Genomic DNA, 26,613 nt, shown 5'->3' on the forward strand with positions numbered 1-26,613 from the left:
CTGTTCTGAATCTGATTACCCTGAGGTGAATAGTCACAGGAACATTGCCAATAACAAGACCTGTCTGACTTGCAGCCTACTTTTTTATTCCAAGCAATGGAGAGGCACTGGGGCAAAATGAGAGTCAACTGGTCCTTTGTAGTCTGTGATGTTCCATTGCACAAGGCTTCTCAGCCTCCTCCACCTCAAAAAGGTGCTTTAAGCACTATCTCTAGCTGTTTCCCAGCAATTATAAAGCACTTTATTTTTAGTTCTAACACTTGCCACTATGAATCAATGATTGTCATTATGTGTGCATTCATTCTTTTTATCGTCTTTGACAAGTGTGGGCCTATCTAAATTCTACTCCCCTTTCTCCCATACATACATACTCGAAGTTCTATAACCAAAATGTGTTCAACCCTTTGAGTTGAGACGAAATCTGGTGCCAAGTCACTATTAATAGATCAGAAATGACTTCCAACTTCCCGTGTCTGGTCTTTAATGAATAGTAGAGATGAATCTCAATACTGTCCTGAAAAGCTTCCAAACAGGGAAGTTTAATATTTTCATATTCTGCAGATTGAATGGACCTTAAAGAATATCTACGCTCTATTCTACACAGTCTTCTAAACAATTTATTGTAAACTAAAGCCTCAGTTTGAAGAATTTTCCTTAGATAGCACAAATACTTAGTAACAAAGTTGAGATTAGTGTCCTAATTTCCTAATTCTCAATTCAGTGCTCCTTTACCCTACAGATTTCTTATCTAACTCGTACAAATGTTATATTTATATTTTCATACTGGCTTTGGAATTCAGCATTTATGATCTCCAGCTTTTCCCTGAAATGATGGGACACGAAACACATAATATTCTCTGGTTCGAAAAACTTTTGTCATGTATGAAGATCACTTAAAAATGTGATAGAACTTCTCCAGAAAATTCTGAAATTTACTAAAATATTTTCATTTACTGAAAAATTTACATTCACTGAAACACTTACTACATTGTACTTAAGTCCGTGTATTTCCCTCATACAGAAGAAATAAATGTGATGCAAAAATCTGTCAAGGTTTTGTATCATGTTTGAATCCTTAGAAAGCTAATATAGACGCTTAGTTAGCTACAGAATAATGTCAAAGAATGGTGCCCCCCAAATTACTTCCCTTTTAGTAAGTTTAAATTAGTAAAATGGAACTGGGTACCTTTGGGCAAGTTATGTAATCTTAAATGGATCTATCTTCTTTTCCCAAAGCAGGGACTAAAATATGTGAATTCATGTAACCTCAACTAATAACTTGTTCTCAGACCACTGGGTCCAATAAGCTAAAGTAAACATAGAGTTAAAACAGTTTTTGAAAGTACAAGTAAAACATACTTAAAAGGGTTTCACGGTCCATAAGGTAGACTGCTATACCAACTAAGCAGTCACAGAAAGCTCAAAACAAAACAAAGCAAAACCCCAAAAACTGAAGTATAAGTGAAGTAACTTCAAACCAGAAGAAATACACTTTTAAACCTGGAGAAATTTATCTATATAAAATTTATCTATCTTCAATTCCCTACCTAAAAATAAAGGTATTGGGTTATCTCTCCAACCTCCGTTAATATTCATTCATTGATCTAATAAATATTTTGAGCACCTAATAAGGGCCACATGCTATTTGAGATAAAGAAGATATGAACAAGACAAATCAAGCCCTGTTAGATCTACAGGATCTAACACTCTAGGAGAGACTGGAACAGACAGTAAAGATGTAAACAAAAATAAGATAAAAGCAGATGGTGATCACTGCTATGAAAGAAAACAGGATAACAGGATAGAGAATGACTGCAGAGTGGGGAGCAGGAGAGTTTTACCCAGAGCCTCTATGGAAGGTGTCTTTGATGAGGTAAATGATGAGAAGGTAAATGATGAGAAATAGTGTCTCAGCACCTGTGGGCTGCTGTAACACAATACCATAGACTTAGTGACCTGTAAACAACAGAATTTATTTCTCACAGTTCTGGAGACTGCAAAGTCCCAGAATAAAGCGCCAGCAGATTCAGTGTCTGGTGAGAGCCTGCTTCCTGATTCATAGGCAGCAGTCTTCTCGCTGTGTCTTCACATACAGGAAGGGACAAGCAAGCTCTCTGGGGTGTCTTTTATAAATAAGGGCACTAATCCCATTCATGAGGGCTCTGCCTTCATGACCTAATACCCTCCCAAAGACCCCACCTCCAAATACCTTCACACTGGGGATTAGGTTTCAACATATGAATTTTTGGGGGGACATAAACATTCAGTCTATAACAATGGGACAGTTATTTGAAGACCTGAGGGAATAGAAAAGAACAATCCCAAGGCGCCGAAGTATGAGCCAGGGACACTTAAGAGACAGAAGGAAAACTGTTGTGCTTGTGTGTGATGAAACACGGGCAAGAGTAATAGACATTAAATTCAGAAAGGCACCTAGAGGCCATGGTAAGAAACTCATGTTTTACTGTAATTTAATGTATATTGTACATATTATGTAATTTAATGTATATTGATTACAGTTCACAATGGGAAACTCAAGGGAGAAAGGGTGAGCAGGGATCTGTTCTACTGTTTTTAAATTATCACATCTGGCTATGGTGAAGGAACAGCAAAAAAGTCAAAGCAGGGAGGCCAATTAGGGAGCTGTGTTAATAATCTAGGAAAGAGAAGATTATGTCTTAGACTAAGGCAATGAGACTTAGACTTACTGATGAACTGGATGTATGACATGAAGAAAAAGGAGAATTCGATTAAACAGAGTTTCTTTCAATCTGAACAAATGGGTAGAAGATGAAACCATTAACTGGACTAGATAAGATCAGAAAACAGGCTTGACAGGGCAAGCAGATGGTAGGTGGAAGAGGGATGTAGTACTAAGTTTGAGATGCCAATTAGACATTCAAGAGTACACGGTGAGTTTTACCCAAGTCTCGAGTTCTGAAGAGAATCTAACACCTGATTATGGATTTGGCAGTCATCAGGAAAGAGATGACATTTGAAATCATGAACCTGGGCAGAGAATGTAAGCTGACAAACAAAAGAGCCCAGACCAAACTCTGGAGACACTTCAACATTTAGAAGTTGGGCAAAAGAGAAGGAACCAGTAAATTAGATTGAGAAGTAGCAATTAGAAGAAAAAGGAAAACAAAATATACATGGTATCACAGAAGCCCAGAGGAGGATAGTTGGGTTTTTCCAAAGGAGAGGTGATCAATTTTGTGATCAAAAGGCTGCAAGGAGGTCAAGTGACATAAGTACTGAGAAATGACACTTAGATTTGGCAGAATGGACGTCATTGCTGTCATAGTTACGAGATGTCTCATGGAAGTATGGGGATAAAGTACTAGAAATATTGGTAAGATTGAGGAAGAATGGAGGTGAAGAGATAGAGACAGCAAGTATGATAATTCAGGTTGGAATCAAGTAGGAAAACTTAACCCATGCCTTTGTTGTCAGAATCGCACACTAGATGGACCACTTTTTCTAACTCTGTATAATTATTTTCTCCTATCCAAAGGCAAAAGATACTATATTCATATGAAAACCAAACTATCCTGTATTATAACTATACAAGCTATACTTTAGATGCTATTATTATCCATAGAATGAATTAAGCATGTGATCATAATTTATTGAAAAAAATTCACATTTCTTGTGGTCCTTATGGATTTTTGCATAAGTGTCATCCCTAAGAAAATTCATTGAGCATCTATCATGACAACTTCAAATTTGGTTCTAAATTATCCTAAGGTGCTAATGTTTCCAAAACACACTCTTGGTAAAGATTCAACTATCATGAAATATTTATTGTCCACAAGTGATTTCCACTTTAGAGACAGCACAGGTTGCTGATGTGGTTGAAATGAGATGCTTGATGTCTGCTACTCAGACATCCTGCTTGCTCAAGGGCTCCTTAGAATCCTCATCAGCTGCTCTGCTGAAGTGAACAAAAGGAGAATAGGGACATTTTCTGATTCTAATATGTATTTACAATTGCCATCAACCTCTAGAATCAGGTGATCCTGGCTGTTCTTGACATTTATTTTTGACGTATCAGCATCCTCAATAATGAAGCCAGAATTGTTATTAATATTAGTAGCCACAATAAGATGCCTAGCACTTCCTGAACACTTACTGTGGGAATAGCACTAATTCAGAGCCTTACCTAATAATAAAGAAAATTGGTAACCCTGATTTAATGCTTACTGTGTACAACAGCTGCTAAAATCACTTTACATATGTTAATTCATCTAATCTTCAAAACTCTATGGTTAGAAGCCATAATTATTCTCATTTTGCAGATGGGGAAACTAAGACAAAGAAAAGTTGTTACTTGTAAACACAGTAAATAAGGAAGAGGCTGAGCTGGATTTTGTAACCAAGGAGTCTGGCTCTAATGACTGTGCTTCCTAACCCCTACATTACCAACCTCATTATCAATATCTCTTTTTAATTATACAGTATTTATTAATCCTCTTAACAATCCTGTGATGTAATTCTTATTTTTATCTCTATTTTGCTACTGATAAAATGAGGTTTAGAGATGTCACACAGCTATTAGGTCAGAGGTACCTCTGTCTAGCACTGTGCTCTTTCTTTGCCCCATATTTTTCAACAGAGCACAGATATATGTAAAATGTCATGTTGCACTAGTCAAAGAGTTCCCACATTACACTCTGAAGGTGGCTGCTTTGGTGGTGGTGAATGAAAACAATAAGATGCCTTGCTAATATGTACACATCTGCCTTGAATTTCACCTGGAGCTCTTGTGGAAATATTTGATTAAATTTAAAACTTTGAGGTAAAGGAACTGAATAGCTATAAATTATTGTCATTTGATATCAATTTCTGATCTCTCTTCAAACATACTTCCATGTAAATAGTCTAGTATGTGCTTTGGCTTTTTCTACAAATGTCTCCTAATAGGAATGACTCACTTTGTTCCTTTTCAGGAAGAATTTAATTCTTTTAGCATTATCAATTTATTAATAAGAAAATTTTTTCACTGGCTAGGTTTAAAGAGATAATCCTGTAAATTTAATAGCATAAAGTCTATATTCCAGTTTTTAAAAGATTATGACTTTTAGCCAATACTGGTCTTTCCTTAAACCCCAATTCACATTTCTAATTGCTTCCTAGATAATACTACTTATCCTCCTCCTGACTGAGTACATTCATTACTTTTTCCCTCCAGTCATGCATTTCTTCCTGAATGTCCTGTTTAGTCTGGTAGTGGTATATTTATGAAGCTAAGCTAAATGTCATCTTCAGCCTCTCCCTTTCTTTCACCCCTCACAGTCAATCAATCAGCAAATTCTACTTCAAATTACCAACTAAAAAATGAATTGGAGGTCTGGACCCTCCTCTTCAACAACACACCAACATCACAATGACTAACTAGACCAAGCAATGGCTTTTTTTTCTTTTAACATCTTTACTGGGGTATAATTGCTTTAAAATGGTGTGTTAGTTTCTGCTTTATAACAAAGTGAATCAGATATACATATACATATATCTCCATATGTCTTCCCTCTTGCGTCTCCCTCCCACCCTCCCTATCCCATCCCTCTAGGTGGTCACAAAGCACTGAGCTGCTTTATAAATGTTCTCCCTGCCTCTAGTCATGACCTCGTTAAATATCTCCCTTAGGAAGATCCACATGTCTCTTTCTTTTTCTAAAAGCCTTCCCATGGGATATCATACCAGCTCATCACTGCTAAGATTCTAAGCAGTGACACTGAAGGCAGATAAGGGCTCTCATGTATAATATTAATAACGATTAACCTTTGCTTTAATTCATTTAATCATCACAACAACCACTGAGGTATTCACTGTTATGATCCCAATTTTGTAGATGAGGAAACTGAGACATGGAGTAATTACTTAGCTATTAAGTGACTATATAACATATGTTCATTAAGTAAAATGTCAAAAACAATTCCTATTTTCCTAGAAAAAAACAATAATTAAACCTAAGGACAGATTCACAATTACATACCCCATAAGTAATCATGCTCACTATCAATGAGACTAGCACTTTTACTAGTATTTTACCAGTAGAGTACTTGATTAAAGATGATGCCTCCATTAGTAAAGATACTGTGATTTATCTTCTCAACATGAATAACATATAGCATTATATTGCTTTAATCATCTTGAAATTACTGAATTATGGAATTCCAGGCAAGGAAGTAAACTTAGAAATCACCTGATTCAAAGTCCTCATTTTTAAAAAAATGGTGTTTGCAATATTTCAATGAAATTCCCATGGAACCCATGGTGTCTACATGCCATAGTGCAGTCCCCAGCGATGCACCACCAGAATTTACTCATCCATTCCCCAGGAATGAGCACTTAGATTATCTCCAGTTTCCCTCTGCCACAAATACCATAATTACCAAGATGCTCACTTTTACATGTCTGGTGAGCATTATGAATTTTCTAATCATGTAAAAAGTTATAGACAAATAAATAAACTATAAAAGCCTAAGATAAAAGTAGGAGAATGTCAAAAGCAAAGAGGCAGCCTTGAGTTACAGACTTCCGTTACATAAAAGTGTAAGGACTTTCATTCCTGACTGACATTGCATACGAACTGCTCTTCACTTCTCAGACACTGGATGGTCTTCACTCCATTCCTACCATAAATGTTACCCATCCCAGCTGATCAAATCCTGCCATCTCCAGTATCCCCTACCTCCCATCTTCGTTAAAAGCACCACTTCCATGGAAGATTTGTACCTGTTCCCTCACCATCACCTGAGCCCCATTTTAGAAGCTGCTTAGCCAACTGTTCTGGAGTAGAAGGAAGGAGGTATGCACTTAGCAATCTGAAACTCTAGGTGCCCTTCTCTAGGAAATACTGAGTTAGTCTACATGCTATTTAAACCCTATGGTACTATTAATGGAAAACCCTCCATTGCATGATGTATTAAAGAGGCTTTTGTGGTCTCACAAGGAAACCCAACCACAATGTGGATTATTGTTGCTACGTTCTGACCTCTGTAACAAATACAGATTTTACTTTGTAAGCCGTGAAGGAGTATTACTCCATTCTGCTCTCTGGCAGGGCTGGAGAAGGGTGGGTGAAGGGACTCAGGAATGTCCAGCTTTCCTATACAGAGACTTTGAATCGATTCTGTTTTCAGTGCCATCCATTACCGCCTGTCTTAGAAGAACACAGGGCCTCCATGTCCAGAGCCTTTTCAGAGTCCATTGGAACAATTTGACTTACTTCTTCAGGCACTTGGGTTTCTGCTGCTGCTTTTGCTCTGCTGAGAAAGTAATCATTCCGGTGTGCTTTATTTTTTCAAACTCCAGAATTTTTTTAGAACTCTCTTTCTTCTTGTCTCTTCTTGCATTCTCTTTGTATTCTTTTGCTTTCCTTCGAGTTAAATTTCAATAAGGAGTATAAATAAATATGTTGTTCAAACAAATATATTAAAATGAAAGTTTAGACGGAATTTGTATGTCTTACTATTTGGTTAATGACCTTTTTGTTACTGATTTGTAGGACCTCCTTTTACATTAAGGAAATTTACTATTTTGTCACATGTGGTATGACTATTTTGCTGATTTGGGCTTTTGTCTCTTGAGCTTTTTTTTTGTCACGTGAAAATGTTTTCATATTGGTTTAGTCAAATTTACCAGCCTTTTTCTCCCTTTTTGGTTTTTCTCATGCTTAGAAGACCATTTGCTTTAAAGATTATTAAAACATTTTGTCATGCTTTTTCCCTCAGCTTTACTGTTTTTGTTTCTTCATCCATTTTTATGTTTGAATTTTTGATCAGTCTGGAACTTATTTTGGTGTAAGGTGTGAGGTGAGACTCCAATTCTATCTTCCTCAAAATGGTTTCTCATTTTAGTTGTTCCTTTCACCTCTCATTTAAAATGCTACCCTTTTCTATGTGCTAAATCTTGCTATGCCAGTATGCCTTGCGTCTAATTTGGGTTTGTTTAATTCACTTCTTTGCCTACTAATATGACAGCTTTAATTATTGTAGATCTATAATTAGCTTTAATATCAGGTGGAATTTGTCCTTTCTGATTGCTCTTCTTCTTAAAACAATATTTTAGATTATTCTTATACTTTTATTTTTCCTTGTTAATATTTTAAAGTTTGTATAGTTTCAAAAGACACATATAAACTTTAAAAAATTAATATGAAAAAATATATTACAACCGAAAATAATTATATTATTGTTTACAATAGTTTTTCACTTTATTCCCCTGCTTTTTTGAGGTCAACAATAACATATATGTAAATAATGGCTTCTTCCACTTTTCTAATTGTTATAGCTCTTATTTCTTTTTCCAGAAAGTGTTAAATAATAATGTTGATAGTGGACATATTTTTTTATTTCTGGTTTTAATGAGAATGCTTCTAAATTTCTCCATCAAAAATTAAGCAAGGCTTTGCAATGAAATGTATCATCTCGATGTATGGAGGTGATCATATGGTTTTAATCTTGTAACTGCTTATACTGAATTTAAAAAATTATCTTTAGCCATTTTAAGGGAAATAAGTTCATATCACTTAGTTCATTAAACAATCACAGGACTTCCAGGGTCTTCTTCAGAACCATCAACTCCCTCCTGCATTATTCCCTTCCTTCTCAGTCTCAACTGCCACAGGACTGTGGAAGGGTGTGGATGACAACTAAACCACCCCCTGTGGTTTCATATATTTTCTGGGTAGTAAGGTATCTAGAATCATGTAAATTTGTACTAAAAATTCAGTTTTTGGCAAAGAGTTTCTGTTACACTTTGCACACATTAGGAAGAATGCCTTTTGTGTTTAGCATAAGAGACTAAGATTAAAACACTGTGTATTGAAAGGTCGAGGACAAAGTTGCTGAGATGGGAAACACACTGGACTTGAAAACAGAAATTCCAGTTATGTGCTTGCCCCTTGCTACCTTTTCTTGGACTAGTCATTTGACTACTCTCAGACACAGATAATGAGTGAAAAAGATCACTGTAAGTTTTAAAGCACCCTACCAACATAAGGCATCATCTTTCAATTTTAAGTATGTTGAAAATCTTTAAAATTATTTATTTCAAAATTGCCTTTAAAGCATATTTTTTCACAATACTTAATGAGTTTTTGTCCTACACAAAATGACATGAAATCCATTAAAAGAGGGCAATTCACTAAAATGCAGCTTCTCTAGCAACACACAGAGCCGCCCCAGTGTGCAAGTGGTACCTCTCAGCTTTGAACCCACAACTTGCTATTCTTCCAGAACCTCCTGGTTCTGACCATTACCTTTCTTTTCCTTTCAAAGCATGAGCTTCCTTACATCAGGGTCTTGAGAAATTTGCAGCCACTTCCCTTTAAATGCCCAAGTCTGAGGACTTGGTTGGGAAGATGAGGGAAGTCTTCAGAAAGCAGCTCCAGAAACTTAAAGAAGCTGTGAATGCTTCCGGAGGCAAATGAGGCCAGAATATAGAAGCCTGTGCGTTCTCTGATAATAACTTTCCTCATCTTTCCACTCTTCTGTAGCAGCGAACACTAGACAGAAATGAATAGCTCGATAAATTATACTGCCACTAGTGAAGTTTACCATTCAAGTCATTTATTTTTCTGTTCAATTCTGCGAGCTGAATGTTAAATTAAATAATGAGGGGACAGTGGCTCCATTTGCCTGTAAAGTCTCAGTTCTGGTTTTGGTGTCACCTTTACACCATGACCCTTAAGCCATCCAGTGGATGTAGTAAATTAACCTCTCTCCGATACATCAAGAAGAGGACTAGTAATATAAAATCCTTGCAAGAATTGAGAAGATAATCATACAAGTCATTTTCTGTGTTCTGTGGTTCAGATTAAGAATGAATTTTTGATAATGGAGGAAAAAGGTTGACATATGGTTTTGAAGTCAGATCACTTGGATTCTAACTTCACCTCTTTCTACCTGTACATCCTTTTTTTTTTTTTTTTTTGAAGGGGGGAGTGTGGGGGAAACTCAACTTCCTCACTGGTGAAAAGGCAAAAGTAATAGTACCTACTTCTTGAGATTTATACATGTAAGACACTCAGAACAGAACCTAACATATAGTAAATTTTCAATAAATGTTATTATATTGAAAGAAAATAAAAGCAAATAAAGTCTCTTCCTCCCAAAAGAGACATGTCTTCTTTAACCTTTCATATATTTAAGTAAAATTTAGCATTTGTGTAAATATCAGAAAGATGTATTATCATTCTGAATGAGAGGTACTGTATTTTAAATTGTAAGTCCAGTAGTTTAGATAAAATATTTTTCATTACTATGAAACTATGTGGTCTGATAAAATGTTTTTCCAGGTTATATTTTATTCTTTTTTTATTTATCCAACATATATTGACTAAAACATATTCAACCAGACATTATTAGGAACGTTAAAAGAAAAATGCTTCATCTCAGCCCATAAAAAGTTAATGTGACCTGGAAGGGGAGAGAAGATATCTAACCTATTGACTCTATTACATGGTCAATGCCTCCAATACACATAACCAAGATATTACATAAATTTGGAAGCAAAGCGTGGTTTCTAATCAATGATATTAAGCCCAGATCCGTGGAGCATATGGCTTTTGAATCAAATCCCAAATCATCAGTGGTGTATGCACAGGTTGAAAAGGGCTCCATGGGTAAAATATCTAACTGGAGAGGTTTACAGATGTTTATATAAATGGGCAAAGACTCCAGTTTCACTGATAAGAAAAGCAATAATATGATATGAGGCTGGCAATGTAAGATGATCACACTATGTGGAATATGAAGGCTGCCAAGGTATGTCTGAAGTTTTATTTGGTTGGCATAAAGAATAGATATATTCTTGGTGGACTGATTGATATTTGTTTCTTCTTTAGGTTTCTTTGGTTAGCTTGGTAGCCAATGCTCTCGGTTACTCAGAACTTGGTGCCATCAAATCCTTACGGACATTAAGAGCTTTAAGACCACTGAGGGCTTTATCCCGGTTTGAAGGCATGAGGGTAAGAAAAATACAGGTTCTCTGATGATTCATGTCAAAATTAAATGTAAGGACTTCCCTGGCAGTCCAGTGGTTAAGACTCCAGGTCCCTAAGCAGGGGGCACAGGTTCAATCCCTGGTCAGGGAACTAAGATCCCACATGCCACACAGCGCGGCCAAAAAATTAATTAATTAATTAAATAAAACGCGTTGTTGAAAAAAATTAAGTGTAGGTAATGATTTAGATACAGAGGGCTGCCATACTCTTCTGATATTTATTTCATAGAATTACAAAATTTCAAAGCAGAAATCCTAAGGATCACTGAGCCTAGCCTCCTGAAACTAAAACAGGCCCTCAAAAATTGTTTGTGGCAGAACTAGAACTAGAATCCAAGTCTTCTGGTGACAGTTCAAGGACATTTCCACAACAAGTAAAACCTATGTGTTGCCATTTATTTCTTTTCATTGCTTATGCATTTTATAATTATTTACTACTGACATTCATCCTAGGAGGAGATTTTTCTTCCTCTCAGTAGGTAGTCTGATTTCTAAAAAATTACCAGTAATGAATGAAAGATAGAATGGTTTTTGTGTGCTCTACTTCTTCAATTAATATCAGTAATAAAAGTTGTTGTACAAGAAAACAACACTAAATTGTAGCCTCTGACAAAATCTATATATCCTAAGCAACCAAAGTAGGGGTTAGGATAATTAACTCAGCATTGAAGGCAACCCCTGGGGTTTGTTTCATAGATCTCCCTTTTAAGTGAGCATTCTGAATGAGGTTCACTTTTTCCATTAGCACTTATATTTTCCTCTCCAGCTCTCTTCCTTAGTGTATATTTTATGCATCTAAACATAAAATACACACTTATATACACATCTACTTGCCACGCCCCTCAAAATACTATTTAGCACAAAGGCCAGCTTTGTTTAATCCAGCTTGCAAATGCACATGGATACTGAATTTCTTCTATGCCATGGGGCTTTTATGTTAGGAGGTGGTTTGTTTAAGCGATAAAAACACTTCAGTTTTGACTTTGAGATTCACTCACCAGGAAGAATGAAACCACTCTCCAGATGCACTGTAAGCAAAGAAATACTTGCTTTTACATTATAATTTTCTTTCATTGCTACTTGATAAAGTCACAAGACAAGATAAAATTAATAAAAATGATTATGTAATTTCAAGTTTTTTCCACACCAATCTTTTACCATCACTCACATTATTTAAGCCTTCATCTGGCTGCATGGTTTCATATTAATAATTCTTTTTTTTTTTTTTTTGCGGTACGTGGGCCTCTCACTGTTGTGGCCTCTCCCGTTGTGGAGCACAGGCTCCGGACGCACAGGCTCAGTGGCCATGGCTCACGGGCCCAGCCACTCCGTGGCATGTGGGATCTTCCCGGACCGGGGCACAAACCCGTGTCTCCTGCATCGGCAGGTGGACTCTCAACCACTGCGCCACCAGGGAAGCCCTAATAATTCATTTTTGAGGGGAGACAGCAATTGAACAAAATAGAAAACTTCCAAGTTTGCTCTAATCTGAAAACTATTCTAGTTTGGCATTTTTAATTTTGTCATCTGGCAGAATTAACATTCTAGGTATAAAATATGGTAAAAGGTATGCATTTATTTGATGATAAGAGAACTTGTGGGAGGTCATTTTACACACATTTTAGAGCCAAGAAAACCTGGTTTCAGTATAATATATATGAAAATTTCTAAGTGAAATAAGATTCAAGTAGCATAAGAAATTTTTACAATTTTAGATTTCAGGTTTTGATATTAATTTAAAATTCTTTGGTGTTGATTTCTAAAATAATGTTTCAGTATTTTAAAATAAAACAATCGTTTCATTTAATATAAGTGCCTAACAAAATAGTCCCAGTATGAGCTAGATTAATTAGATAAGAAAAGATACAAATCACTAGAGATTTGAAAATACACATTAATCTCTTCTGAATATAGAGGAAAGATGACTGAATTTCTCCTTCATGAAATAGGTTGGCCTGGGTTGGTGAAGTAACATGTGCCCTGAAGTGAACATTTAAGAGATTTGGATCAATAATAATGGGAATACATTCAGTAATTTATGTCCAGAGATAAATTCCATCTCATTTCCTAATTTAATATACTTTTTTAAAATTAGGAATTATCAATATGGGGAAAAAGGACCTTGTAAATTCCTTATACCATTCTTCATCTTCATCAAAAGTTAACTTGATCTGGTGATACAGATTTAAGGCATTATTAATACTTGCTTATTTGTAATGGGTTTGTTTAACCATGTTTTCAAATCATCAATCATTCATGAACACACCTGAAAGTTAACATGTATTGTTGAATGATGATTATTTCTTGTTGGTATTTAATACATCTTTTTTTTTTCTTTTTTTCCCCAGCATACAAACATTTTCTGACTCCATCTTACTATATCAGGTTTTTGTTTATTTCTTTTCACACTTTGGCATATTTTGATTTCTTTAAATCCTTTAGCTCTTTAGTGTGTCACTGTTTGTTTTCCCCTACCGAATATGTCCTAGAAAATATCAGAAGAAACAAACTTGTCCACCTAGATTTTTATTTAACTCGTTTCACACCCATTTTATATTGAATAAATAATGGAAGAAATGGTTTCCATTTTAACAATTTGTAAGCTGCCTTATCCTTATCTCCTCTTCTAGGTGGTTGTGAATGCTCTTGTTGGAGCAATTCCCTCTATCATGAACGTGCTGTTGGTTTGTCTCATCTTCTGGCTGATCTTTAGCATCATGGGTGTGAATTTGTTTGCTGGCAAGTTCTACCACTGTGTAAACACGACAACTGGTAACATGTTTGAAGTTAGTGAAGTTAACAATTTGAGTGATTGTCAGGCTCTTGGCAAGAAAGCTCGGTGGAAAAATGTGAAAGTAAACTTTGATAATGTTGGCGCTGGCTATCTCGCATTGCTTCAAGTGGTAAGTGCCTACTGTATGAGTTTTGAATACGTTTTCAAAATGTTTCAAGTAAAATCATTTCTCTGATGTTCTTTGAGTGATTAATATCTGATAGCACGAAAGTAGTTGATGATAACACCTGTACTATTAGCGTGACTTGACTAAAGAAGATGTTTTGCAGTGATTTTAAAATGTATTTTCCCCAGTGTTCAGTTGTTAATATGTTTTAATGTGATTTTATATTTCTGCTTCCTGTCTTTTCTTACTCTATTATTGAGTGTTATTGTGCTATTACCATTTTTAATTTTCTGTAGCAATAAATGCCAAAGAAGCAATTATATGTATTAAAATAATAACGTATCTATTGTAGTGATTAATTAAATGTATAGATTATTAATCTAAGTATTAATTAATTAACACACAGATACAGATAATGTACAGATAATTGTACCAAGATCTAAGGAGTATAGTTCTACTATGTGTGGAAATGCAAATCTTATGGAGTGGATTTCAAAATGTGTAATATTTAATTATTTTGACTTAACTGACAGTATATTAACTAATCAAGAATTTAATGAAAACAGTTGAGTGTTTAAACACACAAGAGGTTTGAATCATAGAGCTTACCTTTTGAAAGGGATTTGAGACTGAGATGAGAGTTTCACCTAGTTACATGTTAGTGTAGAAAAAAACAAAATACCTTCCATGACAAACAAAGAAAAAGAGTTCCAGTTTTGAAATAAAATCTTGTTCTATTTCAATTTCATTTCTTTATTCAATCCATTTCAATCTCTTTGTAGAATATTTCATAATATTGTACAAAAAGTTATATTTAATAACACTATCATATTTTCGTATGGTAAAATGAGTATTCTTGGATTAGGTTTTTATGCAGAATTCAAATATATGTTGTTTACAGGCCACATTTAAAGGCTGGATGGATATTATGTATGCAGCTGTTGATTCACGAGATGTAAGTTTCATTCAAATACTATTTATAGCTACTAGATTTTTCCATAGTGATAATTTAACTGAAAGGCCCAGAATTTTATATTAGAAGCAATCAGAACATTTATAACTGCATATAGAAGTTCTCTTTTTAAGCCAATTCACTTCAATATAAATGATATTTTGGTTAACATATGTCTATTATAGATCTAATATGAAAGGATATCTAACTGCATGGATTAGAAGAATCAGATTGGTCCAGTAAATGAGACTCTTAAGATTGGGAAAGCTGCTCAGTGGGGAAGTAATTTGTCTCTCCCTATCCCTGGAGAGTATGATAAACCAGAGTCTGTGAAGCAGCTTCCAAAAATATCATGATAAAAGCAAACAAGTTTCAGGGAAACTCAATTTAGAAAATAGGAATAAAAATAGTTCCTCAGAACATATCTGTTTACGCTGAATTTTCCTCTTAGAATTTGATGTTCTGTTATTAAAGCCTTATCTCCAAGAGCTAACATTTACAAACCCAAGGAGAAAATATTGCAAAAAAAATTATAGTAAGACTAATAACAGGTTCAAAATGTTTGCCTTGTTTATACCACTGCTACTTACTCTAAAGAATAGGTACAGGTAAGCCACAATGGGAAAATAGATTTAAGAACAATCGTAAAATTACAAATTTTCATTATATTAGGTCATACTAATTTGAGAAAAGAATTGCTTTTGCAGAACAGTATCTCAGGTCAAGGCAAAAATAACTCTATAGTAAGTAACAACACTCACCAAATTTTTAATTTAGCTCAAGTATTTATTGTGTTTTTAAATATTATTTAATATTTTCAATATTATTTAGGTTAAACTTCAGCCTGTATATGAAGAAAATCTGTATATGTACTTATACTTTGTCATCTTTATCATCTTTGGGTCATTCTTCACTCTGAATCTATTCATTGGTGTCATCATAGATAACTTCAACCAACAGAAAAAGAAGATAAGTATTCCTCAGCTCTCACCTTTCTCCATTCTGAGGCTCTGTCTGTTTTACATCCAAATAACCAGGACACTCATAGTCATGACGGAGTTAGATCATTTTTAAATTGTCTTCCATTCACTATGTGGTCAGTTCAGCTGCAGAGGAGTCCAGCCTCTAACTGGTGGCTCCTCTCCAGATTCATCCTCTGCAGATCTGCTGTAGTGTCTTTCTGACTCAAAAATATGACCACTGCTTCAAAACATCCAGTGGGCCTCAATGCTTTACCCTTGCTTACAGAGCCTTTTAGGAATTATCTCCACCCAGTCTTCCTGCTTCATCTTCTTCCACACCACACTTTCTATATGCACTTCCCTACTCCTCAGGTACCCACCATTAACACTATCACTTGCTACATAAACAGCTACATGGATTTTCTGCCCTTTTCTGAACAAGGCATGCTCTTCTCCCTCCATGACTTTACATAGGATATTTTCTCTTCCTAAAGTGCTCTGCCTAGCAAACCCTTAATCATCCTTTAAGGTCTAGCTTAAGGGTACTCCCCTATATAAAGCCTGTTTCTGAATCTTGGAACAGATTCAGAAACAGATTATTGTTATCTCTGCAGTACTGGGTTGTTTTTGTTTGTTTGCATATAGACACTGTGTCTTATATATCTATGTAGTTCTGATACTGGGTGCACTGTCTAAGACACAGGAAGTGCTCAAAAAGTGTTGAATAAAGAAGTAAAATTGTCAACACTAAAATGACTAAGATTTTTTTTCTTTCATGAAAATATATTTGAGACTCCTGAGCCTCCTTCTAAATGTAATATAATCAAATTAGAATCCTGTACTTATCAGAATTTTATGTGATTATGGGTTTTACATAATGTTAAGGTACTCAGAATTTCACATAAAAGGGAAAAGCAGGATAAATCTATATGAAGCAGGATAATATCCATTTAAAAACTGAAAAAGAAGGATTAAAGGAGAGACTCAGAAATACTTTTGTAAAAGTACTGTTGTAATACAGGTTGGATTGTAACCAGTTTTATACTATGTCTTTACTTTGGAGGTCAAGACATATTTATGACAGAGGAACAAAAAAAATATTACAATGCAATGAAGAAACTTGGGTCCAAGAAACCTCAGAAACCCATACCTCGGCCTGCAGTAAGAATTACTCATCTTCTTTAACATTCCAAAGCCCTATTTCCATATGATGAAATTGGGCAGTGCTCTGGATCAGAACATATTAGGTGATATCATCAATATATAATATGACCTAATTGTAAAGTACATACTGTGTAACACAATTTGCAACTACTACACTGTAAGAATTACTAAGTTCTTAAAAATGAGGCAATGTTCTTTAGTTTGTCAGTTGAAAACCTCCAAGTCAGGGTTCCCAATAACTGCTTCCAAAGCAAGGTTCATGCTCCTGCTGCCACCTACTGCTGCCAACAACACACCTGGTTCCAGCTCCTCTGATCTTGTTACATGGCACCCTCTTATCCTTTTAAGTAGGTGGAGTTTTCCAGACTTCCCATTCTACACCCATGGGCTCCCTCTATGCTATTTGTTCTCTCCATTGTTATGACTAGAAAATATTTTTAACGTTTTTAGAAAGGAAAAGGGTATATCAAAATAGTTTGTTTCAGCAAATACACCCACACACAAAAGATTTATTCAGAATGCATACTCTGTAGAGCTTCATTATAGTGGAAAGTCATAAAGATGGTGGACTATGTTCACAGAGCTGTATTCTAAATCACCTATCCTCTTAGATGGGTAAGGAATAAGGAACTGAGACCCAAAGAAGGTATATACTGTACGTAAAGTCACAAAGCCTGTAATCGCCAGAACTGGGACTTGACAAGGTCTCATGAATCCTATAAATGACTTCACTTTGCATTATTTTTAAGAGTAGTTGGAGTAGGTGCAGGCGGGGGGTGGGGAGGGGAGGGAAAGCAGGGCAGAGGGATGATGTAAGGGAGGGCACACAAAAGGGCATATACCTACTTTACTGAATGTCATTTAAATATTATAGTTAGAAGAGGCAGAAGTAAATAGAAAACAACTGACATATTTTGAGGGATGGACAGATAGAAATAAGCTATAATTCAAAATCCCTAAAGCATTGATAAATGAATTGGCATATTCATCCATCTAAAAGTCTGTCTATATTAACCTACTTTGTAAATCTTCATTATTAGTTGTCATTATTTTTTGTAAAAATTATCAGTTATTAAAATCAAGCAAAGCCCATGCACATTATCAACCAGTTGCCACCAATTTATGTTTTATTCAGCTTTGTCTTCCCATGGGACCTAAATAAAACAATTATATTTTGTTTTTGTCATATGACATTTTTCATTTATTGCTCTTTTTTTAACTAATTTGTTTGCGGTAATGTGAGAAGGGTGCACATCACATGGGCCATACGTAGAAGGGCTTCATCTGCAATTTTATGGATCAATATTTATGAAATATGCATATTAACCTTCTCCTTCCTCTCCTTCTAGAACAAATTCCAAGGAATGGTCTTTGATTTTGTAACCAGACAAGTTTTTGATATCAGCATCATGATCCTTATCTGCCTCAATATGGTCACCATGATGGTAGAAACTGATGACCAGAGCAAATATATGACTCTAGTCTTGTCCCGGATCAACCTTGTGTTCATTATCCTGTTCACCGGAGAATTTGTGCTGAAACTTATCTCCCTCAGATACTACTACTTCACCATAGGCTGGAACATCTTTGATTTTGTGGTGGTGATTCTCTCCATTGTAGGTAAGAATGGTTTATTTACAGAGAAGTGCAGTTGTTGGAAAAGTCCCCAAAGCCTATCACCTGTGTAACATGGAAATTAGATCTGAGAATCATAATGTGTATAGATCTAAAGTTCAACACTCTTGTTCATTTTCCACTAACTGAAGAATTTAACTATTCAAAAAAAGAAAACAATATATTTGAAGATTTCAGAAATAGTCTTTGTTTGCTGTTGGCACATTTCATATGCGAGGATAACTATTCATAGTAATTGGGTGTATATAATCTTAAAATGCCATACCACTATGTGAGATTATTTAACTTATAGGATTTTGCAAGAGTCCATATTGGTTTATGACATTATAGAATTATTAAATAAAACTCTATAATCTTTCACTGGTAATATTAGGAAGTGGATCCAAACAGTAAAGGTTTATACTCATAACAAATTTGTTGTTTTCATTAACCTTGCAAAGAAAAAGCATTCATATAAGCATAAGATACTCACTGTTTAGCTGTTTTCTGTATTGTTCCATAGGTATGTTTCTGGCTGAGCTGATAGAGAAATATTTTGTGTCCCCTACCCTGTTCCGAGTGATCCGTCTTGCCAGGATTGGCCGAATCCTGCGTCTGATCAAAGGGGCCAAGGGGATCCGCACGCTGCTCTTTGCTTTGATGATGTCCCTTCCTGCGTTGTTTAACATCGGCCTCCTGCTCTTCCTGGTCATGTTCATCTATGCCATCTTTGGGATGTCCAACTTTGCCTATGTTAAAAAGGAAGCTGGAATTGATGACATGTTCAATTTTGAAACTTTTGGCAACAGCATGATCTGCCTGTTCCAGATTACCACCTCTGCTGGCTGGGATGGATTGCTAGCACCTATTCTCAACAGTGCACCGCCTGACTGTGACCCTGACACAATTCACCCTGGCAGCTCAGTTAAGGGAGATTGTGGGAACCCATCTGTGGGGATTTTCTTTTTTGTCAGTTACATCATCATATCATTTCTGGTCGTGGTGAACATGTACATCGCTGTCATCCTGGAGAACTTCAGTGTTGCTACTGAAGAAAGTGCAGAGCCCCTGAGTGAGGACGACTTTGAGATGTTCTATGAGGTTTGGGAGAAGTTTGATCCTGATGCCACCCAGTTCATAGAGTTCTCCAAGCTCTCTGATTTTGCGGCTGCCCTGGATCCTCCTCTTCTCATAGCAAAACCAAACAAAGTCCAGCTCATTGCCATGGATCTGCCCATGGTCAGTGGGGACAGGATCCACTGCCTCGACATTTTATTTGCCTTTACAAAGCGTGTTTTGGGTGAAAGTGGAGAGATGGATGCCCTTCGAATACAAATGGAAGATCGGTTCATGGCATCGAACCCCTCCAAAGTCTCCTATGAGCCCATTACAACCACTTTGAAACGCAAACAAGAGGAGGTATCTGCTGCTATCATTCAGCGTAATTTCAGATGTTATCTTTTAAGGCAAAGGTTAAAGACGGTATTAAGTGAGTATAACAAAGAGGCAATCAAAGGGAGGATTGACTTACCTATAAAAGACGATATGATTATTGACAAATTAAATGGGAACTCCACCCCAGAAAAAACAGATGGAAGTTCCTCTACCACCTCTCCTCCTTCCTATGATAGTGTAACAAAGCCAGACAAAGAAAAGTTTGGAAAAGACAGACCAGAAAAAGAAAGCAAAGGGAAAGAGGTGAGGGAAAATCAAAAGTAAAAAGAGACAAAGAATTATCTTTGTGATCAATTGTTTACAGCCTAAGAAGGTAGTTTATGTGTCAACTGGACTCCCAGAGGAGGTCTATGCCAAACTGTTTTAACAAATACTCATGGTCAGTGCCTATAACAAGACAGTGACCTCTCCATCAATACAACTCTGTGAGTCAGGGTATCAACACTGACAAGAGGTTGCTGTTTTCATTACCAGCTGACACTGCTGAGGAGAAACTCAATGGCTACCTAGACTGTAGGGATAGTTGTGCAAAGTGATCATTGTAACTACACCAAACACTTTTAGTACAGTACTTGCATCCACTCTATTTTTAACTTCCATATCTGCAATATTTTTACAAAATTTGTTCTAGTGGATTTCCCTGGTCACTACTTCATAGTTTATTCATAATACTATGCCACTATTTTTGTAAATGAAATTTAAGTTGAGAAAAAAGTATATAAGAGCCCTGTGTTCCTACTCCACAAGTTTCTCGAATAATCAGACAAAGGGTTTTGTCCAAGAGATGAAATTCTTGCTCAAATCCAGAAAGAAAAAATCTAATAACAATTTCAGGTACTTCCATTTTCTAGATGGCTTTAATTTTTAAAGTGTTTTAGTCTATGTTTGTTTATATCTAAACAGTTACGTGCCTGTAAAGTCTCCTCTAATTTTTAAAGGATTATTTTTATGCAAAGTATTCTGTTTCAGCAAGTGCAAATTTTATTCTAAGTTCCAGAGCATTATATTTAATTTTGGTTAAATGCTTTCCAAAAAAGTAATCTAATAAATCTGTTCTAGAAAAGTATATCTAAAGTATCGCTTTAGAATAGTTGTTCCACCTTCTGATGCAGTGTTGCTTTGCCATCTTCTGCTCTCAGCAAAGCTGACATTTTATGTCAATTAAACACACCCTCTTTTATGTAAATAGTTATTTTATCCTGTGGGGCATGTTTGGGAATATATATATATATATATATATATATATATATATATATTTATGTGTATATATATATATCTCCTGATAAACAACTTCTATTAAATCAAATATGTACCACAGTGTATGTGTCTTTTACGAGCTTCCAACGGGGTTGTATCCTGCACCATTCATTAAACATAAATAGTTTGAAGACTACCACTAATGCATGTTAATTACCTATGCTGCTCTATTTTACTCAATCCATTCTTCACAAGTCTTGGTTAGAAGTCGTCACATGTTGGTAGTAGAGTGATTTAACCAGCTCTATGTCTAGGACATCAAGCAGAATAGCTTGCAGTTATTTAAAAGCACCTTTCCTTTTGCATTTTTAATTCAACTTGTGTCATATGGTGTCTCTCTAGATTTCAAGGAAACACACTGCATACTGCCTACTGTCAAAACCTATACTTCATATTTTGCTAAAATATGTCCAAAACTTGTTTAAATATAAATAATGTAAAAATATAATCAATTTTATTTGTTGCATTTTGTACATAAGAAAATTATTTTCAGGTTGATGACATGCCAATTTATTTTACTTTATGCTTTTTCTTTTTATTTTTAATCACAACTCCAAACTTTTAAATCCATAAGAATTTTCAATGGATAATTTCTTAAAATAAAAGTTAAACAATGTGTTTTGTGGATTTCTTTGTTATAATATATTTTCTACCATTCCAGTAGGAGAACATTGGTCAAAAATTGAAACCTAGACCATTTTCTACCAACTATGGTTGCCTCAATATAACCCTTTATCCATGGAAGGTTTTTTTTTTACTCAACTTTTGTAGTATTTGCTTATGCAGACTAGTCTTATTTTTTTAATTCCTGTTGCACTAAAGCTATCAGAGATATAACTTGGGCTCTGACCCTTTTAGCCATGAACATAGTGGCTAAGCTGTGCAATTACCTAACATGATATAAATTTTTGTTTTTTGCACAAACCAAAAGATTAATGTTAATTCCTTTTACACAACTATTTACTTGTAGTGTATTGATGAACTGCATGCAGGGAATTGCTATTACTAAAACGAACGGTGAGCTATGTCATTATTGAGCCAAACGAATAAATATTTCATTTTTTATTGTATTTAATTTCCTGGCTTCTGGGTTTTTTTTTATTGTTGGAAGTTTAAAACATATATAATTAATGAAACCTGTACTTGATCTGACATTTGTATACATAAAAGTTCACATGAATTTTATAACAACCTACTGCATGATCCACCAAGCAGTACTATAGAATAAAGTCTATTAAAAGCAGTTTTTGTGAACTTTTCTGTGTGCAAAAGATCAAGCTCACATATTCCAACTTTCAAGTTCAACAACAATAATAGTAGCCATCTATAATGGTTATCCATTTCAATTAACTCCCTTGGCTATAAACATTTTGACCTCAACTCCTCTCAATGTAATTATTGTAATCTCCAAATTTCTTGGCACTAAATAAATATTATATTACATAGCTTGTTACTTAAATCCATTTTATGAACTCCTATTTACACATAAAATATTAATGATGCAATGACTGAAAATTTATATTAACTTTTTTTTCAGGGTCGCTTGGATTTATGTCAGGTCAAAACCAAATGTTTCTTCTCAGTAGAAAACTCCAGTTATAATGCTTATATTTTTGATGAATTGGATCTAAATACGCATTTCATAATTTCCCCAACATAAACGGTATGAGGTGACTTAATTGGAATTTGTTGCCTTCTTGCTGTTCAGGTAAATTTTCAGATCTTGCCAACACCACAGAGAAGTCAAGTATTACTCTGCAAAGTCCTTAACCTTTTTATGCATCCTATTATATAATCATTAGCCAAGCAATCTATTAATTGATATGCATTATATCTAAATGATCTTATGTTCAGAAGAGTCTCAGCTGCAAAAAAAAAAAAAAATACTTTAAAAAATATACCTAGCTAAAGGATATTCGGAAAAATGTTCAGAATACAGGGTTGCTAATACAATTTGACAGATTTTTGAAATAACTACTTTCACAAGAAAAATCCTTCTATTATTAAACTTCATGATAGAATTTTGTAAAAAATAGAATTAATCAAGTTGGACATAGAAATAACAATACCATGAAATTAAAGAAACTTAAATTCACCAACAAGTGATACTAAATCAACAGTAAGTGATACTAAATTACCAATAAGTGATCCTTTAGTAAAGAAAAACCATTTGTGTGGAGAGAAAAATGAGAATTCTGCATTTCAAATAATGTAGCTGAAAGATAATGTCTATATAAATTTACGTGTTTTACTAATTTTCAAATAACTAGAATACAATAACTTGAAAATCATTCTTGTGCATTTCAAACTACTCAGTAGTAATCATAAAGAAAGTTCTTACTGACCATTTTTGTGGAAATGAAAAATGTAAAAAGAACTGGACCAAGAGTTCTGACACTTGGCTTTTAGTTTCAGTTCTGGTATAAAACTAGCAGTGTAATCCAGGCAAACCAAATTCTGGCCCCTCAGATTCCCCCTTTATTTGAATGGGGATGCTGGATTAGGTATGCTGTCTCTAGTAGTACTTTAATTCTAAAATTCTATGTTCAAAATCAAATTGCCATTCAAAATGAGTAATTTCCTTTATATGAATAATACTTAGTTTAAAAAAATGTGCATTGTCAATACACCATTTAAAACATTACTCAGATAACTTAAAATAGAAATGCAACATTTGACCTTGACTTTAGCCCCACTAATGAAGAAGTCTTCTTATCCTCAAAGATTTTATATGACAAAGTTGAAGAATGTTTTAAATAATTGAAAGGATGGCTATTATTTCTCTTCTATGATGTTACAGATTTCTAAAAGACAACACCTGATATATAACAGAAGAAATTAAAACAAAGAAATCATTAGTTATTTGTAAAATTGTCTCGAACTACATGTGTACTTACTCCTTCTGTCATTAACATTTGCCACAAAACTTAAGGAAGTTGGGCTTAAGTCTTATATTCCCTAGAACACTATTTTTACTGAAAAAAGAATAGAAGATGCACATCATTCTCTTATGATAACACCTAAAATGTTTTATTCTTTCATAGAGAAAGACATTTATGATTTGATGCAACCAAACTTTTGTTGTAACTGTCTCCTTCCTATGTGTCCTTCCATCTGCAGTATTTCTCCTCTCCTCTTCTCTCCAGAGTCTCTCCAATATTCCGTCCAGCTGGCATACTGAAATACAAATCTGAAATCTTCTAAACCTGATGGCATCCCATTATTCAGAGAATCCATTTCCCTTTCTTATTACAGAGTTTAAAAAAAAAAAAAACCCTGAATAACCTGTCCCTCACATATCCCACTACTATCCTCTGTCATTGGCCATCACTCCACAACTCATGCCTCCTCCCCACGGAATCACATAGTCTCCAATTACACAATTTCTGGACATCTCTCCTGTCTTGGCACATGCTACAGTCTTTGCCTGAAATGTCTTTCTCTTTTTTCCCTGACAAATTGTTGCTCATCTTTCAAAAACTGGCTCAAATATCATCTTTTCAAAGCTTCCTCAGATTTCCCCGAAACATTTCTCCTCAGACTTCCTAATGTGCATCTAGGATTTTATGTACCCTACCGTGCTGTATTACCTCCTTTGCACTTATCTCTTCTAATAGATTGTAGTATATCCAAGGTATGGGATGCATCTCAATAATTTTCTCACTCTTTTATCCTTTATCAGCAATGACTAACAGGGTATGTGACTACCAGTTTTCAGATACATTGCTAGAATTGAGTGTTGCAGGAAAACACAAAAATACTTAAGTGCCAAACAACACCACCAGTAAATTTTTTCCAGTACTTACTCAGAATGACTCTCAAATTTATTAGCATCTAAATTCAGATAAAGCACTACCATAATTACAAAATATCTCAGAAATACAGTACACCTTGTAACTACAGTTTACAAGCAATGCCTATTGCCTAGCAAAAACTACTGAAAAAAAATAATTTCATTTCATTAATTCTGCCAGTGAAAGAATAGTTTTACTTAATTGTCCTCAATTAGATGTATGCTGCATGGATAAAAAAACATAATCAGGTTTTATTTCACTACCTTAATCATGTATATATTCTTCACTTGAATAACTCATAGGTACACTGGTAATACACTGATAACTAGGATTTTGCTTGATGAATGTATATTTCCAGCATATAATGGGACAATTATCCTAAAACTCTTGTCACAAAATATCTAAAAACAGAATAAAATATTTTTAGAAGATCATTTTAATGTACGGTTAGCCTTACCAGAAAACAAGGGAAATTCCTTAGGACTGATAGTGAAAGGTAAGCTAGCACTAAAGTCAGAGGCTATTCTGTGGGCTTCTATTGATCCCAGTGACCTATAGCTTGGTTTTAATTGCCTGCGTACAGAAAATAGAAGACAAAGATTAACCCAATATGGGTTAGAGATCCTGAATAAATTCAAGATCCACAAAAAGCTACACACTTAATGAAAGCATTTTTAAAAATCAACCTTGCAAAAGCAGATAGAAAGAACACCTTAGCAAGGGAACACTGTCTTGTCTTAGCTCTAGTTTACAGAAAAAAGTCTCCCAAGATTCATAGTCATAGACCCAGAATTCAAAGTCTAAATAAAACAGAGAGATCATGCGTGGTAAAATTCATTATTAGAAAGTCATATATACAAACTGAGATATATATTATCTCACATATACATATAATGTAAAAAAAATTACATCATACACATGTATGATGTAATTATTTTCAATGCAATCACAACAAAAATCTCAAATCCAAGCAGACTTTTCCTTTATAGAAACTGATGACCTGATTCTGAAATTTATATTGAAAAGCAAAAGACTGAGTAAGGCCAAGATAATCTTGACATAAAAGAACATAGTTGGAGAATTTACACTGCCTGAAAAAGAAAAAACAAAGACGATGAGTGAGAGATACAAAATTATGAGGCATACTTGAAGGATATCATGCTACTTACAGAAATAAAGAATGTAATGATTGAAATCAAAACAAAATGGGAGACTTAAAATCCACCTTCCTGAAACAGGGCAGAAAAGGCACACTGAAACTGCACTTCTCCTACCATCCCAGCGCATGCCCTGGCCTGACCTGAGCACCACTTAGACCCACTTGCTTCAGGACACAACTCCACACAGGACGAGGGCTGCTGTGGCCGAGGGGTGTGTCGGCTGTAAGCACAAAGATGGCTCAGACCCAGAGCAGTGTCTTAGTAGGGCAGGGGCAGACATTACAGGCACTTACGCAGGCAGCACATCAGAAGCAGTCTGTGTCCCTGACTGCAGCCACATGG

The 26,613-nt window shown here is 35.1% G+C and overlaps 1 protein-coding gene across 2 annotated transcripts in view; it reads left to right on the forward strand.

Moving 5' to 3' along the window:
* Positions 1–21,228, forward strand: part of LOC111172812 (sodium channel protein type 3 subunit alpha) — an 82,864-nt gene extending 61,636 nt beyond the window's left edge. For both annotated transcript variants that reach the window (XM_089916744.1, XM_030760432.2), the window contains exons 20-26: positions 10,856–10,978; positions 13,644–13,916; positions 14,815–14,868; positions 15,697–15,834; positions 16,884–16,988; positions 18,341–18,611; positions 19,129–21,228. In XM_089916744.1, the coding sequence (XP_089772870.1) occupies positions 10,856–10,978; positions 13,644–13,916; positions 14,815–14,868; positions 15,697–15,834; positions 16,884–16,988; positions 18,341–18,611; positions 19,129–20,324 (2,160 nt within the window). In that variant the 3' untranslated portion in view covers positions 20,325–21,228. The remainder of the gene's footprint in view (positions 1–10,855; positions 10,979–13,643; positions 13,917–14,814; positions 14,869–15,696; positions 15,835–16,883; positions 16,989–18,340; positions 18,612–19,128) is intronic.
* The last annotated feature ends 5,385 nt before the right edge of the window (positions 21,229–26,613 follow it).

This window comes from Delphinapterus leucas, chromosome 8 (assembly GCF_059928025.1).
Source record: "Delphinapterus leucas isolate spDelLeu-1000000601 "Yukka" chromosome 8, BTC_Dleu_Yukka2, whole genome shotgun sequence".
Taxonomy (NCBI): domain Eukaryota; kingdom Metazoa; phylum Chordata; class Mammalia; order Artiodactyla; family Monodontidae; genus Delphinapterus; species Delphinapterus leucas.